Source organism: Cololabis saira, chromosome 18 (genome assembly GCF_033807715.1).
Source record: "Cololabis saira isolate AMF1-May2022 chromosome 18, fColSai1.1, whole genome shotgun sequence".
NCBI classification, from domain to species: Eukaryota; Metazoa; Chordata; class Actinopteri; order Beloniformes; family Belonidae; genus Cololabis; species Cololabis saira.
Window position 1 is genome coordinate 4,394,892 of NC_084604.1, and position 16,198 is coordinate 4,411,089.

General features: G+C 46.2%; 1 protein-coding gene across 1 annotated transcript in view; it reads right to left on the reverse strand.

Moving 5' to 3' along the window:
• Positions 1-3,824: 3,824 nt before the first annotated feature.
• Positions 3,825-16,198, reverse strand: part of meis2b (Meis homeobox 2b) — a 35,101-nt gene continuing 22,727 nt past the window's right edge. Inside the window, exons 9-13 of the mRNA XM_061746478.1 lie at positions 14,627-14,703; positions 14,295-14,353; positions 11,924-12,013; positions 11,742-11,835; positions 3,825-4,894 (exon numbers count right to left, since the gene is read on the reverse strand). Of these exons, the coding sequence (XP_061602462.1) occupies positions 11,777-11,835; positions 11,924-12,013; positions 14,295-14,353; positions 14,627-14,703 (285 nt within the window). The 3' untranslated portion in view covers positions 3,825-4,894; positions 11,742-11,776. The remainder of the gene's footprint in view (positions 4,895-11,741; positions 11,836-11,923; positions 12,014-14,294; positions 14,354-14,626; positions 14,704-16,198) is intronic.

The window sequence follows — 16,198 nt, forward strand, 5'->3', positions numbered from 1 at the left end:
TGTGTGAAGTGATTGTGCACTTATGTGTGTGTTTGTTCTTTGTCGGCTATTCTCTATTATCTATTTTTTATTACTATTTTATTGATCATTTTAGTATGTTAGTGATTTTGTTGTTTCTACACTGTGTACTGTGTTTTTCTTTTGGTATTGTTTTATTTTCTTGTCTGCTGTACAGCACTTTGGTCGACCTCGGTCGTTTTTAAATGTGCTTTATAAATAAAATTATTATCATCACTATTATCATCGCTACAGCCGAGACAAAAGGAAACAAGCTAGGCGGCCGGGCTACTATATCAACAATTTACCACAAACTCACATGTTCTTGCTGACAGAGTGTGTCTGTGATTGTTCTAACAGTAGCTACCTGTAAACCTGCTCCCTTGCAGCTTCTGGTCTGGACCCGGGGATGAATCTCTACTAACAACGTCAGGTTCATCTCCCACAGGAGGAGAATTAGGGCCAACAAAATATGCTTCTAGCTTGGGCAATTTGGCTTTGACTTGCTCCCTTTTTTCTTTTTCTTTGCGTTCTATCGCTCCACTTTTGTGTTTCTAACTCCCGCTCATGTTTAGGCTGTAGGATTACTGAGCTCTGTTGACAAGTGATCCATGATGACGTATGAAGTTGATAGACGGCTGTTGATGACCAATGATTTTACCCAAAATACATTTGGAGATTCACTTGCAATTTTTGTTTTAATGTTAACTGTGAGTGTGAAAATCTCAGCACAACATATTATACAATGCTTCATACCTAAGTTATGCCACAAAAAAAAAATTAAAATCCCGATTGGGCCCCGCGCCGGGGGAATACCGCCCCTCCAGCCCCCCTGAAGCCCCGCCCCTGGCTCGGCGTCTGGTTCCTCATCTGGATTTTCACGCCACGTTGTTGGAGTGAAGATTGTTTACAAACGCTCCGGTTGGTTTGTGTTTGCTTTTGTCGTGGGTGGGGACATTTTCTATTCACAGTCAACAGCTTGTGTCGCGTGACAGCAGTAGTTCTTACCGGGCCATTTTTCTATGGACCTACAAACAACGGTGGCCCAAAAATGGTTTGGTATGGGTCGGTATGGTTTGGTTTAACAGGACCATTCTATAATGGAAACACACAGAATACCGGACCGGACTGGCCTGGCCCAAACCGCTCAGTGGAAACGGAGCTTAAAAGGAACCCTGGCTATTAAGACATGTAGTCCCTAATTAGCCACAATTGTTCTCTTATACTAAAATATGTTGTTAGAAACACATAAAATAATCGAATTGCTTTAAAAATCTACAATGTTTATCACATATTTTGACCTGCGGGAGGCGCCATGTTCTACCTGCGCAATGCATTCTGGGGGCGATGACGTAGAGCGGTGGCTCTGGGAAGATAAGCCCCGTTAGTTTAACTGGGACAGGTATCTAAAACATAGATGAGCAGCACTCTCTCGGCCGTGGAGGCTGACGAGGGAGCCCATAACACGTCTCGGTTCAGGCAAACTGGATCAAAGTTCTGTGATGCACGGGAGATCTGCAAAAATGATCAATGTCGTGCGCATCTTACCAGTGCATTAGGCTCCTGCGTAGACGGCGTAGCCTACGGCGTAGACGGCGTAGGCTACGCCATAGCCTGCGTAGCCTACGCCGTAGCCTGCGTAGCCTACGCCGTAGACGGCGTAGCCGGGGCTTTAGAGCCTGCAGCGCACCGCTCTCCGCTCTCGCCGCCGCCGGGATGGAGACGCCGGTGGGCAATATGCACGTTTGGGTGGGCATAGCCCACCCCTGCCCCCCCGTAAAACCGGCTTCAGTGCTGGGTGATGACAGACCAGAGGCTGAGGGGACTGGCCCGGGACTTTGACGAAACGGGAGGCGCAGACTTCGCTTCAAATAGGCAAGAACATCTTTATTTAATTTAATGACACCAGATCTGGCTGGGGTTTTTATTGTAGCATCGGCTATCTGCTGGTTGAAACGTGTGGTCTGTTAGTCTATCTGAGTTTTATGGTGTTTTTATAGTTCATGCTGTATGGTGCGGCACTTTTTTTTAATTTTTTTTTTTTTACTTTTTTGTAGGTGCGCCGTCACCTTAATGTTTAGCTGTGTTTTGATCTGTGTTTCTGGTGCGCCGTCACCTGTTTAGCTGTGTTTTCATCTGTTTCTGGGTGTCAAAACAGTGGACGGGGGCTAGCAGGAGCCACCGTCTGACGTCACTATCCAGAATGTAAACAACAATGGCGACCTACATGTTAAATTATATTTTCAAATTTTATAAAAACGAAGACATCAAAAAGGTTTTTTATATCACATTGTTATAATTGATACCAACATTTATCTTTTAAGACCTACATGTCTTAATAGCCAGGGTTCCTTTTAAGGCCCAATCCCAATACTCCCCCTACTTTTCTTCACTACCCCTAAAAAAGAAGTGACAGATTTTAGGGCACTTGAAATCTTCCCAGGTGCCTGTCCCAATACTCCCACTACCCCTCGTTTTCATCCCTACCCTGATCAGTAAGCTGAGAGCCAAAAGCTGTTTTAATTTCAGCTGTAGTGCTGTTAATATGCCACTTTATTAAGTTTTAATATTTTTTCAGGCGTAAAAGTAACCTTTAAGATCCCCAACCTGGACTCAGTTTATCCAAATAACGCCTGTTAAGAAATTTGCTCCGAAAATTTCGGGATTTCTAGCTGTCTGCCGGCTCCGGAGCTGATTTATGGTTCCGGGTTAAATCGACGCAGAGCCTACGGCGTAGGGTATGGCGTACGGCGCGCGTCGCCGCGTAACCTACGTCGTAGGCTCTGCGTCGATTTAACGCCGAACCATAAATCAGCTCCGCTATCTTCACTTCAGCTTTATCTGAAAGTGTGTAAATTACCCAGATAACAGCTTTGTGGTTTCTGAAAACGATTATATCAGAAACATCCAAAACAAATCTGATGAGTCACAGTATTATTTCTCTCTATTTCTCACAAAAAAATGCTTGCTCCCTCGGTCACAATCTGGGACGAGTCTGCAAATGATGTTTGCCCTCGGTCAGCGAGTCAAATCCACGCAGAGCCTACGGCGTAGGTTACAGCCTGTATTCCGGCGCGATCTTCGCGAACAACGGGCAAAAAAGTGATTATATACATTCACTGAGTGAATATTATGAAAGTAAAATATATATTTCTCGCTAGAAATGTAATCAAAACTAATTTTTATGCAGAAACTAACTCAAAATATTGATTTTATTCACTAAAAAATAAGAAATGTCCGCCATGTTTTTTTTTGGCTTCAGTCCGCAAATGAAGACGAAAAACATTCTGGGAAATTTTTTGGTCCCTAGATCAGCTAGTCAGGATCTGAAATCCCTCACTCTGAAAGGACAATTCATAGCCACTCGCCCTCGTTTTCTCCACTCCCCCTAGGTGAAAAGAGGAATTGGGACACCACTACCCTCACGGGAACGTGCAAAATTTAGGGGAAGGGATGAAAACGAGGGGTAGGGGGAGTATTGGGACAGGGCCTAGTGCTCGTTTCCAAACTGAACTGAGGGTTCAGTGGTTCACGGACGCAGCGTTGCTTCACCACGAGCAGCAAAAGAGCTGCGGCTTCGAGCTGGAAGGAATCTGATTGGCTTTTTGTGCACCATGGAATGCTAACGCTGCTAACGCTGCTAACGCTGCTAACGCCGCTCTGTGAGCTCACAGCCAGCCGGATGCAGCTTGGACCCTTGACAATATCTTCCGATTTCACGTTTGCTTTGATTCCACGTAGCTCCTGTCAATCTGGAAGCTGTGTTCATTCATTCATTGCTGACATCACAGTTCAGTTCTGTTCAGTTGAACTTTATTAACCCCACAGGTAAATTACATCCCGGACATTTTATTGTGAGGGAGCATCTTCACACCCGATGTTGGACTGCTGGTTGGAAGTTTCTGTCCGTGTTGCCTACCTGATGACGCACCCTGTGATGTCATCAGTCCAGCTGCTGCCAGGAGACAAACTCAAGACCTCTGGAGATGTTAACCCCCCCTCTCTATGCTTCTTATTTTCCAACAAGATGTTAACCGATTTTTATTTTCTCTAATATATTTTTCAGTTTTCAGTTTATCCTGCAACAATACAGCTTCCCCGTTGGAGACGAGCCAGTTTCAGCTCGGTTCAGTTGAAGCGGCACATTTTCCCATGAAAACACTCAACTTCTGCTGTTCAAGTCTTTATTTTGGTTTGGTTAGTTTCCTCCGTGTTCTGGTGCTTTGAAACGATAGAAAACATGGCGGGAACCGGGTGTCAGTTCACCAACGGGTCACGTTCCTTCGGTGTCCCTGGTTCCACAAAACCTTCTGCCAGAACCTGAACGGAGGAGAAACATGCTCGAGGACGGAACGACACACAAGGACAGTCTTTTCTCTCTTTTTTGTTGAGATGACGCCAGTCTCTGAGCAGTCCCTGCTAAAGGGCCTCGTGACGACAGAAACAGCACAGATCTGTACAGAACAACATTAAAGGCGTCTCCAGCTTCTCTTTTTCAAAAACTAATTCCACACTTAACGTGCTTCTTCCTACAGAGAATGTGACGGTTTAACTTTATACATCTGGATGTTTAAAGGAGGGTCTCAAGTCTGAGTTATAAAAGAGGGAAACAACAAAAGAAAGGTTTGTTGTCTTGTGTAGAAAAATAAGTACATAATTTAAATCCGGGAGACGTGTGACTCTTCTTCTTCTCTGCTCTGAGTCCTGCCAGCAGACATGAGTCCTTGTTCACTTCCAACACTTTGAGGATGGCCTCTGGGCTTTGGTGAGTTGTTGTCATGGCGATCCGTGCCTTGGGAACGGTGAGGTGGGCGTGGTCAGGAGGGTGGAGGACAGGTGGCGGCGACTGCAGCAGCTCCGCTGCAGGAGCGAGATCCCTGAGCCGACCGTGGAGATGCTGCACACAGAAGATAAGAGCAGGTTAACGTACGTGTTCCAGGCTGCTACGACCAGAGCTGGGTAGTAGTAACGAGTTACATTTACTCCGTTACATTTACTTGAGTAAGTTTTGGGAAATTTTGTACTTTTAGGAGTAGTTTTGAATCACTATACTTTTTACTTTTACTTGAGTAGATTTGTGAAGAAGAAACTGTTCCTCTTACTCCGCTACATTAGGCTACGTTGAGCTGTTACTTTTCTTTTATCCCTTTTATCCGCGTACGCGTCAATCTCATGACATCACTGGGTGATTGTTTGGGAAAAATGTTTGTTTTTGCATGTTTTGTCACATTTACACAGACTCAAACACACACAGAGTTTCTATGAGTTCATGTTTGTTCTAGTTCTGCCTGGTTAAAAAAGAAAAGTTCAAAGGCTTTACATTTTGTGCTACTTGTGCTTAATTAATTTTTTTATTATTTTATTATTTTATTTATTAAAGTACTTGAATTTACTTTAAGATTATTTTAATTTAAGCTACTTTTTATTAATTTAATTATTTTATTGATTTAATTTGCCTGAAGATGATTATTTTGTACTTTTGTCTGTTTGAATGGTTGTGTTAAAAAAATAAATCAGACGTTACTCAACAGTTACTCAGTACTTGAGTAGTTTTTTCACCAAGTACTTTTTTTATTTTTACTCAAGTAATTATTTGGATGACTACTTTTTTACTTCTACTTGAGTCATATTATTCTGAAGTAACAGTACTTTTACTTGAGTACAATTTTTGGCTACTCTACCCACCTCTGGCTACGACACAGTCAGTGCATTTACATGAGAAGTTGAATTCCTCTTTAATTCAGAATTAAAATTAAATCCGATTTAAAATGAGTAAAAATTACCATGTAAACACCTAATTCCGAATGAAAATGTCCATTCCGAATAAAACTTAATTCCGAAGTAAGTGGCTGGTTTATTCCGATTTTAAATCCGAATAGAATAATTCCACGATCATGTATACACTCATTCCGCTTTAAATTAATTCCTGTCTTTCTGCGCTGCTCGTTCCCTCGCCCGCCTGTCGCCATGACGCTTATAATCTTATCATGAATGGAAAGATATTCTAATAGTATATAAAAAAGCCAGAACAGCTTATTATTCAAAGTTGATAGAGGATAACAAAAGTCACCCACGTTTTCTCTGTGAGAAACCTTGGTGTTGTTTTCGATCAGGATTTGTCGTTTAAACCATATGTTAATCAGGTTTGTAAAATAGCAATTTTCCATCTCCGTAATATTGCAAAGATTAGGAAAATCCTCTCGCAGAGTGATGCAGAAAAACTAGTTCATGCGTTTGTATCTTCTAGACTAGATTACTGTAATGTGTTGTTAGCAGGATGTCCAAGTAATTTGCTGAATAGGCTCCAGCTGATCCAAAATGCAGCAGCACAAGTACTGACAGGAATCAGCAGGAGAGACCACGTCTCTCCAGTGTTAGCGTCGCTCCATTGGTTACCCGTAAAATTCAGAATCCAATTTAAAATTGTATTACTTGCATATAAAGCCCAAAACGGCTTAGCTCCGCAGTATTTGCAAGACCTGATAGTGCCTTATGTTCCTGGCAGAGCTCTCCGTTCTCGGAGTGCAAGTTTACTTGTAGTTCCTAGAGTATCTAAATGTAGATTTGGAGGGCGGGCGTTCTGCTATCAGGCACCATTACTTTGGAACCAACTTCCAATCTGGGTTAAGGAGGCTGACACCACCTCCACCTTTAAAACTAAACTTAAAACCTTTCTGTTTAGTAAAGCCTATAGTTAGTGTTTAGTAAACCTCTAGCTGGTGTTGGTAAATCTCTAGGTAGTGTAAACTCTAGTGTGTTAGAGTCAGTAGTCATAGCTGCAGCTATAGAACAAGACTATAATAGTTAGTCTCAAATATAGCTTCGCGGTAGATATGCTGCTACAGGCTTATGCTGCAGGGGGCACCGACATGATCCGCTGGGCGGTGCCTCTCACCCTTCTTCTCCTCTCCTCTTCCCTTCCTCTCTTCTCCATTTCCATTTTTATTTAATATAAGTATCTCATAGCTATCATTTTTGTCCATCGTTCCTGTAGTTCCTTGTGCTGGCCCCCCTTTTTTCTCTTTTGTACATGGTGCAGCATCCTCTGCCGGTGGCCAAGAGCATCTCTGAATGCACAACACCGGAACCTGCAGCGTGGGAGTGAGAGGGGCAGGGTAACGGCCCGGTCAGGCGGGGGAGAGATTTGTCCGTCAAGACTCCTCTACCTGGCCCTGCCCCTTCTCAACCTTTCCCCGGCCCTGAACATAACCTGGGACTTGCTGATTGGGCCGGAGCTTCGGGAGCTGCGTGCTGGCCTGCGGTCCCCACCCCCGGTCATCCCGTTGCTGCTTCCACGTGCCTGCGGTCCCCACCCACGGTCATCCCGTTGCTGCTTCCACCTGCCTGCTGTTAATTTAATTTAATTTTATTTTATTTATATAGCGTCAATACAACAAAAGTGGTCTCCAGACACTTTCCAGAGACCCAGAACATAACCTACCTGGTAGTTGGATGGAACACGCCCTCCTGACCTGGAGGGATGGATGGATGGATGATGGATGATGAATGATGGATGATGGATGATGGATGATGGATGATGGATGAATGGGTGCATGGATGCATGGATGCATGGATGGATGGATGGATGGATAGATGGATGGATGATGGATGGGTGGATGGATGGATGGATGGGTGGATGGTTGGATGGGTGGATGGATGGATGGATGGATGGGTGGATGGGTGGATGGATAGATGGATGGATGGGTGGATGGATGGATGGGTGGATGGATGGATGGATGGATAGATGGATGGGTGGATGGATAGATGGGTGGATGGATGGATGGATGGATGGATGGATGGATGGGTGGATAGATGGATGGATGGATGGGTGGATGGATGGATGGATGGATGGATGGATGGATGGATGGATGGATGGATGGATGGATGGATGGATGGAGGGATAGATGGATGGATGGTCCGTGTTTCAGTCCAGCTCCACCCTCGTACAACCAGTGGGGCTTGGCTATTTTACTGGTCCCTCTGGTTGCTGGTGGAGCAGCTGTGGCAACGTCAGACTTGTATCTTGAAACAAAAGCGTCCATGGTCCGTCACATGCACCAGTCAGCTGTCCCTACCAGAACCACGGACAGGGATGAGCGGACAGATGTGTAAACTCTCCCACGTCGTGAGCATCAAAGCTTGGCGCGAGCTAACATAGCTTGACGGAAGTGAGGTCAGGAGGGCGTGTTCCATCCAACTACCGTACTGTACCAGGTAGGTCATGTTCTGGGTCTCTGGAAGGTGCCTAGAGACAACTTCTGTTGCAATAGACCAGTGGTCCTCAACCTTTTTTCAGTGATGTACCCCCTGTGAAATATTTTTTCAGCCAAGTACCCCCTAACCAGCATGAAGCACTTTTGGTTGTTAAAAAAAGACCTAAAACAGAGCACTGTGCCATCAGTAACTGATTTATTAAACATAAAAATATTGCTGCTACGCTTCAACCACGACTCCATCGTTGGTCCAAGTGATTGACAGGTGAAGCCAGGGGATTGACAGGTTAGGTGGAACCATCCTGGTGTGGGGGATACTCTGTGGTTTTGGGATAATATAATATAATAATATAATATAATAATATTCATGAAATATTTATTTTTAAAGGATTTTTGCATGAATGCTACTTTTTAAATATATGTATATTTTAAAATCTCACGTACCCCCTGGAGTGCCTTCACGTACCCCCAGGGGTACGCGTACCCCCATTTGAGAACCACAGCAATAGACGCTACATAAATAAAATTGAATTGAATTGAATTGAAGTTTGTTCGTTTTGCCCATTTGTCCTTTTTTGATATAAGTGGGAGTCGGACCCCCAAGGGTTCGGGTCCGACTCCTGTAGTCAGGCTGAAAATGCACAAAGGTTAAAAATGGAAATGTGCAGAAGACAGCCACTTAAACAAAGCTGGGGGAGGAGGGGTCTGAGCCGGGGTCTGAAACGGAAGAAAACGCAGCTCCTATTTACATCTAAAGAGCTCTATTAATCAACCAAAGTGTCATTACAGCGTGGCTGAGCAGAGGAGGCTGGCTGTTAAATAAAACCCAGGGAGCACTGGAGCCTCCGGCAGCTCATATGTCTTCATTTGAAATCTGTCATGATTCCTAATCAGATTCCAGGGGCAAAAGAGATGGAAGAAAAGACAGATGGAGGAGGGAAAAGTGTGGCGAAAGCTCCAACGGAGGACTGTGCTGAACACATATGAGATGTCAAAGGACAGGATTTTATTGTAAAAAATCCTGAGAGTTAGATTTTCCGTCTTCATCTCACGCTTTATTTTTCACAGCATTTAACACAATCGTGGATTTTTATTCTAAAGTGTCAAACAGTTTTTGAATGAAGAGTATTTCAGTAAATGTTTTATGTCCTGATAACTCCAGCCGAGCGATGCCTCGTGGACGTGGGCCGTAGGAGAAGAACTGGACAAACCAAATGGGCTGAACGAGCAGGCCGGGGATGCCAGCTGGAACCCGCCCACCTTATGTCAATCACAGTTAGGCTGACTTAACTTATGCTAATCTATGATGCTAACAGTGTTGTGCATGAACGAGTTCTCACAGAAATGAACCCGTTCATTTGAACGCGTTCATTTCTGTGAGAACGTTGAACTGAACGCAACATATTTGCAAATAAAGAACTTGAACGTGAACTTGCAGATCATGAACTGGAATTTGAACTGTTCAGATTATGTGAGTTTCAGCTTCACTGTTTAGGTCCAATTATTACGGAATACATTTCACCAGAGGGCACACTACAATACCCACAATGCAGTGCACACTAGCATAGCAACGGGCACCAGCTCCATGGCAACGGTGGCCCGAGCCCGGTACAGTCTTTACATAACCAGTGAAGAGAGAGACGTCAGATGATGATCCGCTTATCATTATCTGCAGGAATTTTACACATCGTCTCCCAAAGAGTCCGACGGTAAAAATCGAACCTTTCTGTGTAAATTATGTCCACCTGCGCTGAGAAAACAAGTCCGAGTGTCTGCCTCGTCAACTTCAAATTTGAAACGTCATGTGGAGTTAAAGCATCCGTCCAGTGTGAGAAAATATCTGCGAGTCCTTGACAATCAAAAAGAGTCTTCAGGAAAGAAGACTAAAGACTAAAGAAGACCCAACAGCCCCGAACGACCGACGTCACACTGCTGCACCTTCAGGGGGGGGATTTCCCAGCAACAGGTAGACACACTGATAATGGACTACATTGTTGGAGATGTACAGCCTCTGAGTAAAGTTGAAAAGCCACTAGGACAAAACATGATTGAATACAGTGAACAGTTTTAGGATAGGGGGACGTTTCCTTCGTACTTCTCACCTAAAAATATTGAAATGAACTTAATTTGAACTCGTTCAAAATGAAAATGATGAACTATGAACGTGAACTATTCATTTTTAAACCATGTGAACTGAACTTTTAACTAGTTCATGAGAAGTATGAACTTGCACAACACTGGATGCTAATTCCTCTTATTTTTATATTGATTCTGATTAAGACCCCGTCCACACGTAGCCGGATATCTGCGGATATCTGCTAAACCGGAGATATTTTCCTACGTTTTGACCTGTCATCCACACGAAAACGCAAATAAACGAAGCTTTAAAAAAACTCCGGGCAAAGTGAAGATTTTTGAAAACTCCGTTTATGTAGATGCGTGTAGACACACACAACCGCAGTTTTGCGTTTTCGAACGTCACATTATGCTCCAAAACAACAACAAATCTGCTCTGACGTGCGACTTTTGTTTACTACAGATGATCCAGCATCTGTTCTCCAAGCTATTTGTTAAATAAATGGTCTCTGCTCTTGACCACCGTTAACTGCGTTACACTGACGCAGAGGCTACACCGTAGGGTACGCTGCGACGCGCACCCTGCGGGCACTGCCCGGCTTCGCAGTGCCCGCGGAGCCGCGGAGGTGCAGCTTCCCCGGGAGCACTGTCATAAAATAAGCTGAGGATTAAGGTTTAAGATGATGTTAAACACATGACATCTAAAACTCCACGGCACCGTCGCAACAACTACGACACATCTCTCTCCCTGCACGTTTGCTCAAACCTGATGGAGGTCAGTTTTATTGTGAGGTGGGGATCTCACGCCACAAGCTCATTTTGTTAATATTGACCCTCATTTAGTCCCGTGCAGGGCGCTGCCTCCCAATGAAAGAGCAACAGAAGAATACATATTTGAAGTGCGGTGTGTGTGTGCAGGAGGATCTCAGTGGAAACACCCACATCTGCGCCTCCGCGGAGCCGCGGAGGCGCAGATGATCTACAAGTTAGAATGCTTATGAATGTGGTCGAAAACGCAGATCTTCGGTTATGTGTGGATGCAAATTTTTTTATAAACGGAGGGGGGAAATATTCGTTTTTAAAAATACCCGGCTACGTGTGGACGGGGTCTAAATCTGTCCGGGGGGCTGGTGGCAGGGTGGAGGAGCAGCCACTCAGCCGATTGGGCACACCTGTGCCCAATCAACCTCTCCACCCTGCCTGGCTACATAAGAAGTGGCTGCACACCAGCAAGAGGGCTGCTGGGAGAAGGTTCTGCTGGTGCACGTGTGGCGGCGTGATTGAATAAAGGAGTTCCTGCACTAAACCCTGTGTCCTCTGTCTTGTCGGTCGGCCCCAGTGGCAACGAGCTTGCTACAGGGTTAGACTAGCTGACACCGTGATCGTGGGTCCAAGAAGTAAAAATATGTTTATTTCTTCTGCAAAACTGGACATGTCAACACCGAGCATTCTTACCTGAGCTGATGGTGCAGCCCGCCTCAGTGGGGGGGTTACATGTAGTGCCACTGCCCGTCCATTCCCATGTTCACTCCCATCCCCCCCAGGGGTCCTGAAAGCACAAGCACTGTTAAAGAGCGGCCCTGCATAAGTGTGTTACGTCGGCTACGCAGATGTTTTAGTGACGATGCCAGACACACCTCCAGGACGGAGACCCATGTGCTGCTGCCCGTCAAGAACGAAGCCTCCCATTGGCTGGCCGTCCGGACTGTACGCTGTTGTCTGACTCACTGTGAGAGGAGAAAGCAGACAGTGTCAGGGGTGAAAGTACGCCGGATCGGTGTTATTCCCAGCTTACTGATGCTCACAACATGAACAGAAAATAATCAAATGTTAACTAGAAGACAAACGTATCCCTTTATCTAACGCTGCCAGTTTGTCCCTCAGACGAGCAAACTACACTACAGCGGCGTAACGTTACATACACACCGCTGTACTGTAACGAGCAGCCCACACGGTCTCCTGGTGGCAGAACACACAGGAAGATACAGTGAACCCATACACAGAATCGTCATCAAAATGCACTGAAAGATTTATGACATATTTAAAAGAAAAAGGGAGTCCGACTCCGAAGTTAGAGATGAAGAAAAGAGGGAGGAAGCAGCAGCAGAAGGGTAGGCTATTGACAGAATTAAGGGCTAGCTAACTAAATATTCCATCCATCCATCCATCCATCCATCCATCCATCCATCCAGCAGTCTCAGCAGAGATGCCCAGACTTCCTTCACCCCAGACACTTCCTCCAGCTCTTCCTCCATCTCTTCCTCCAGTTCTTGCTCCAGCTCTTCCTCCAGCTCTTCCTCCATCTCTTCCTCCAGCTCTTCCTCCATCTCTTCCTCCGGCTCTTGCTCCAGCTCTTCCTCCGGCTCTTCCCCCAGCTCTTCCTCCAGCTCTTCCTCCAGGAACTCCTCCCTAGGGAGGAGGGACATGCCTGGAACACCTCCCTAGGGAGGAGGGACATGCCTGGAACTCCTCCCTAGGGAGGAGGGACATGCCTGGAACACCTCCCTAGAGAGGCGTCCAGGAGGATCCGGTAGAGATGCCCAAGCCACCTCAGCTGACTCCTCTCAATGTGAAGGAGCAGCGGCTCGACTCCGAGCTCCTCCCGGGTGACCGAACTCCTCACCCTATCTCTAAGGGAGCGTCCAGCCACCCTGCGGAGTAAACTCATCTCTAAGGGAGCGTCCAGCCACCCTGCGGAGGAAACTCATCTCTAAGGGAGCGTCCAGCCACCCTGCAGAGGAAACTCATCTCTAAGGGAGCGTCCAGCCACCCTGCGGAGGAAACTCATCTCTATGGGAGCGTCCAGCCACCCTGCGGAGTAAATTCATCTCTAAGGGAGCGTCCAGCCACCCTGCGGAGGAAACTCATCTCTAAGGGAGCGTCCAGCCATCCTGCGGAGGAAACTCATCTCTAAGGGAGCGTCCAGCCACCCTGCGGAGGAAACTCATCTCTAAGGGAGCGTCCAGCCACCCTGCAGGGGAAACTCATCTCGGCCGCTTGTATCCGTGATCTCGTCCTTTCGGTCACTACCCAAAGTTCATGACCATAGGTGAGGGTAGGTGTGTAGATTGACCGGTAAATCGAGAGCTTCGCCTTTCGACTCAGCTCCCTCTTCACCACGGCGGTCCAGTACATCGACCGCATAACTGCGGACGCTGCACCGATCCGTCTGTCAATCTCACGCTCCATCGTTCCCTCACTCGTGAACAAGATCCCGAGATACTTGAACTCCTCCACCTGAGGCAGGACTTCTCCACCCACCCGGAGAAGGCACGCCACCCTTTCCCGGTGGAGAACCATGGCCTCGGATTTGGAGGTGCTGATTCTCATCCCTGCCGCGTCGCACTCGGCCTCAAACCGCCCCAGCACATGCTTAATTAACTACACACATTAACTGCACATTAACTAAATAATGTTAAGCCTAAAAATGTTAAACTTTACTGTCTCAGAACACACACACAGAACATTACACTGGAAATTATATTAAAAAAAATGTTTTAAATTTAAATGTGACAATGCAAATTGATGGCCAACACATAAAGCAGTGTAAATACAGCGGATTTAGCATGAACCTTTTAATTTATGTAGGCTATTAGCTAGATCTGTGCAGCTCTCATCTAGAACATCACATGTCTATTTGAGAATAGCCTTTTTAAAGTTAGACGTACTCTGAATTAGGTAAACAACACTAGTTTTAGTATGGTTATAAACTATATATGCTCTGTGTCTTACTACATAATAGTCATTTTAAAATTGTAAAATTTAATTTGTGTCTGAGTTTGGGTATGTTGGGTTAACAACCCAGTGGTCTGGTGACACTTTTTATTCTTTTTCTTTTATTCTATTTATTTTTTTGCTCTGTCTTATGATCGTATGTTGTATTTCTGTATGTTTTATTCTGTAAAGCACTTTGGTGGCTGTAAAGGGCTATATAAATAAAGTACGTTTACATTTACATGTTTGATTGAACTGATCAGAGTCCCATGAAGAGACGTGAGTGTCCAGTACCTGCTCTGTTGGACTGGTCAATCATAGGCTGCACAATCCTCCGTCGTGCGTTGATAAACCTGGAATAGAGGAACAATATCACGATCAATGTTGAGTTCAGGATAACCCAGACTACAGGGATTCCTTCAGCTAGATAATGCTGAGGAGAGGAGAGTATAGCTGGTTTTGAAACGTAGTGGACTGAAAGTAGTACGTTTCTAATAATTAAACTTAAGGAAAGTACTTATACTCAAAGAAGTGTACTTAGGAGCAGTTCTTCAGTACATTTACTTGATTACTGTCCATCCCTGGTCTTAGGTCCACAGGGAGAGAGGGTGTCATGAACGACGTACCAGTTGTTGACCTGAAGGATGGTGAGGCCCGTGTCCTGAGCCAGCTGCTTCTTCTGTTCCTCTGAAGGATACGGGTGCTGTGAAGGACAGAAGCCAGACGGAGAAGAACGTTAAAGCTACAAAAATCAGCATCTGCACGTCTCTTAATAGAATCAGGAAAACATCCAAAATGTGCAGCATGAAGTCCCACGAGATCTGTGCTGGTCCTCCGGTGGAGGAACTGTATCTGTGCTGGTCCTCTGATGGAGGACCTGTATCTGTGCTGGTCCTCTGATGGTGGACTGGTATCTGTGCTGGTCCTCTGATGGAGGACCTGTATCTGTGCTGGTCCTCTGATGGTGGACTGGTATCTGTGCTGGTCCTCTGATGGAGGACTGGTATCTGTGCTGGTCCTCTGATGGTGGACTGGTATCTGTGCTGGTCCTCTGATGGAGGACTGGTATCTGTGCTGGTCCTCTGATGGAGGACTGGTATCTGTGCTGGTCCTCTGATGGAGGACTGGTATCTGTGCTGGTCCTCTGATGGAGGAACTGTATCTGTGCTGGTCCTCTGATGGTGGACTGGTATCTGTGCTGGTCCTCTGATGGAGGACTGGTATCTGTGCTGGTCCTCTGATGGAGGACTGGTATCTGTGCTGGTCCTCTGATGGAGGACTGGTATCTGTGCTGGTCCTCTGATGGAGGAACTGTATCTGTGCTGGTCCTCTGATGGTGGACTGGTATCTGTGCTGGTCCTCTGATGGAGGACTGGTATCTGTGCTGGTCCTTTGATGGTGGACTGGTATCTGTGCTGGTCCTCTGATGGAGGACTGGTATCTGTGCTGGTCCTTTGATGGTGGACTGGTATCTGTGCTGCTCCTCTGATGGAGGACTGGTATCTGTGCTGGTCCTCTGATGGAGGACTGGTATCTGTGCTGGTCCTCTGGTGGAGGACTGGTATCTGTGCTGGTCCTCTGATGGAGGACTGGTATCTGTGCTGGTCCTCTGATGGAGGACTGGTATCTGTGCTGGTCCTCTGATGGAGGACTGGTATCTGTGCTGGTCCTCTGATGGAGGACTGGTATCTGTGCTGGTCCTCTGATGGAGGACTGGTATCTGTGCTGGTCTTCTGGTGGAGGACTGGTATCTGTGCTTGTCCGGGAAAGGGGAAGTTACCAGGCCCGTGGAGGAAGGGTTTTGAGGTGACATTCGTTGTGATTTTGGCGCTTTATAAATAAAGCTGGTGTTAGTTGAATTTTAAACGGGTGGTGAGTTGGTCTGGAATGGTCTGAGGACCACGCTTAGCTAAGAGCAGGTGGCGCTAGCTGGTCATATCTGATGTCCCACCAAAAAGTCCCGTGAAACAGGTGGTTCTGGAGGTCCCTGAGGCCCCGGCGGTCCCTGAGGTCCCTGAGGTCCCCGAGGTCCCTGAGATCCCCGAGGTCCCCGATCTCGGAGGTCCCTGAGATCCCTGAGATTCCCGAGGTCCCTGAGATCCCCGAGGTCCCTGAGATCCCCGAGGTCCCTGAGATCCCTGAGATCCCCGAGGTCCCTGAGATCCCCGAGGTCCCTGAGATCCCTGAGATCCCCGAGG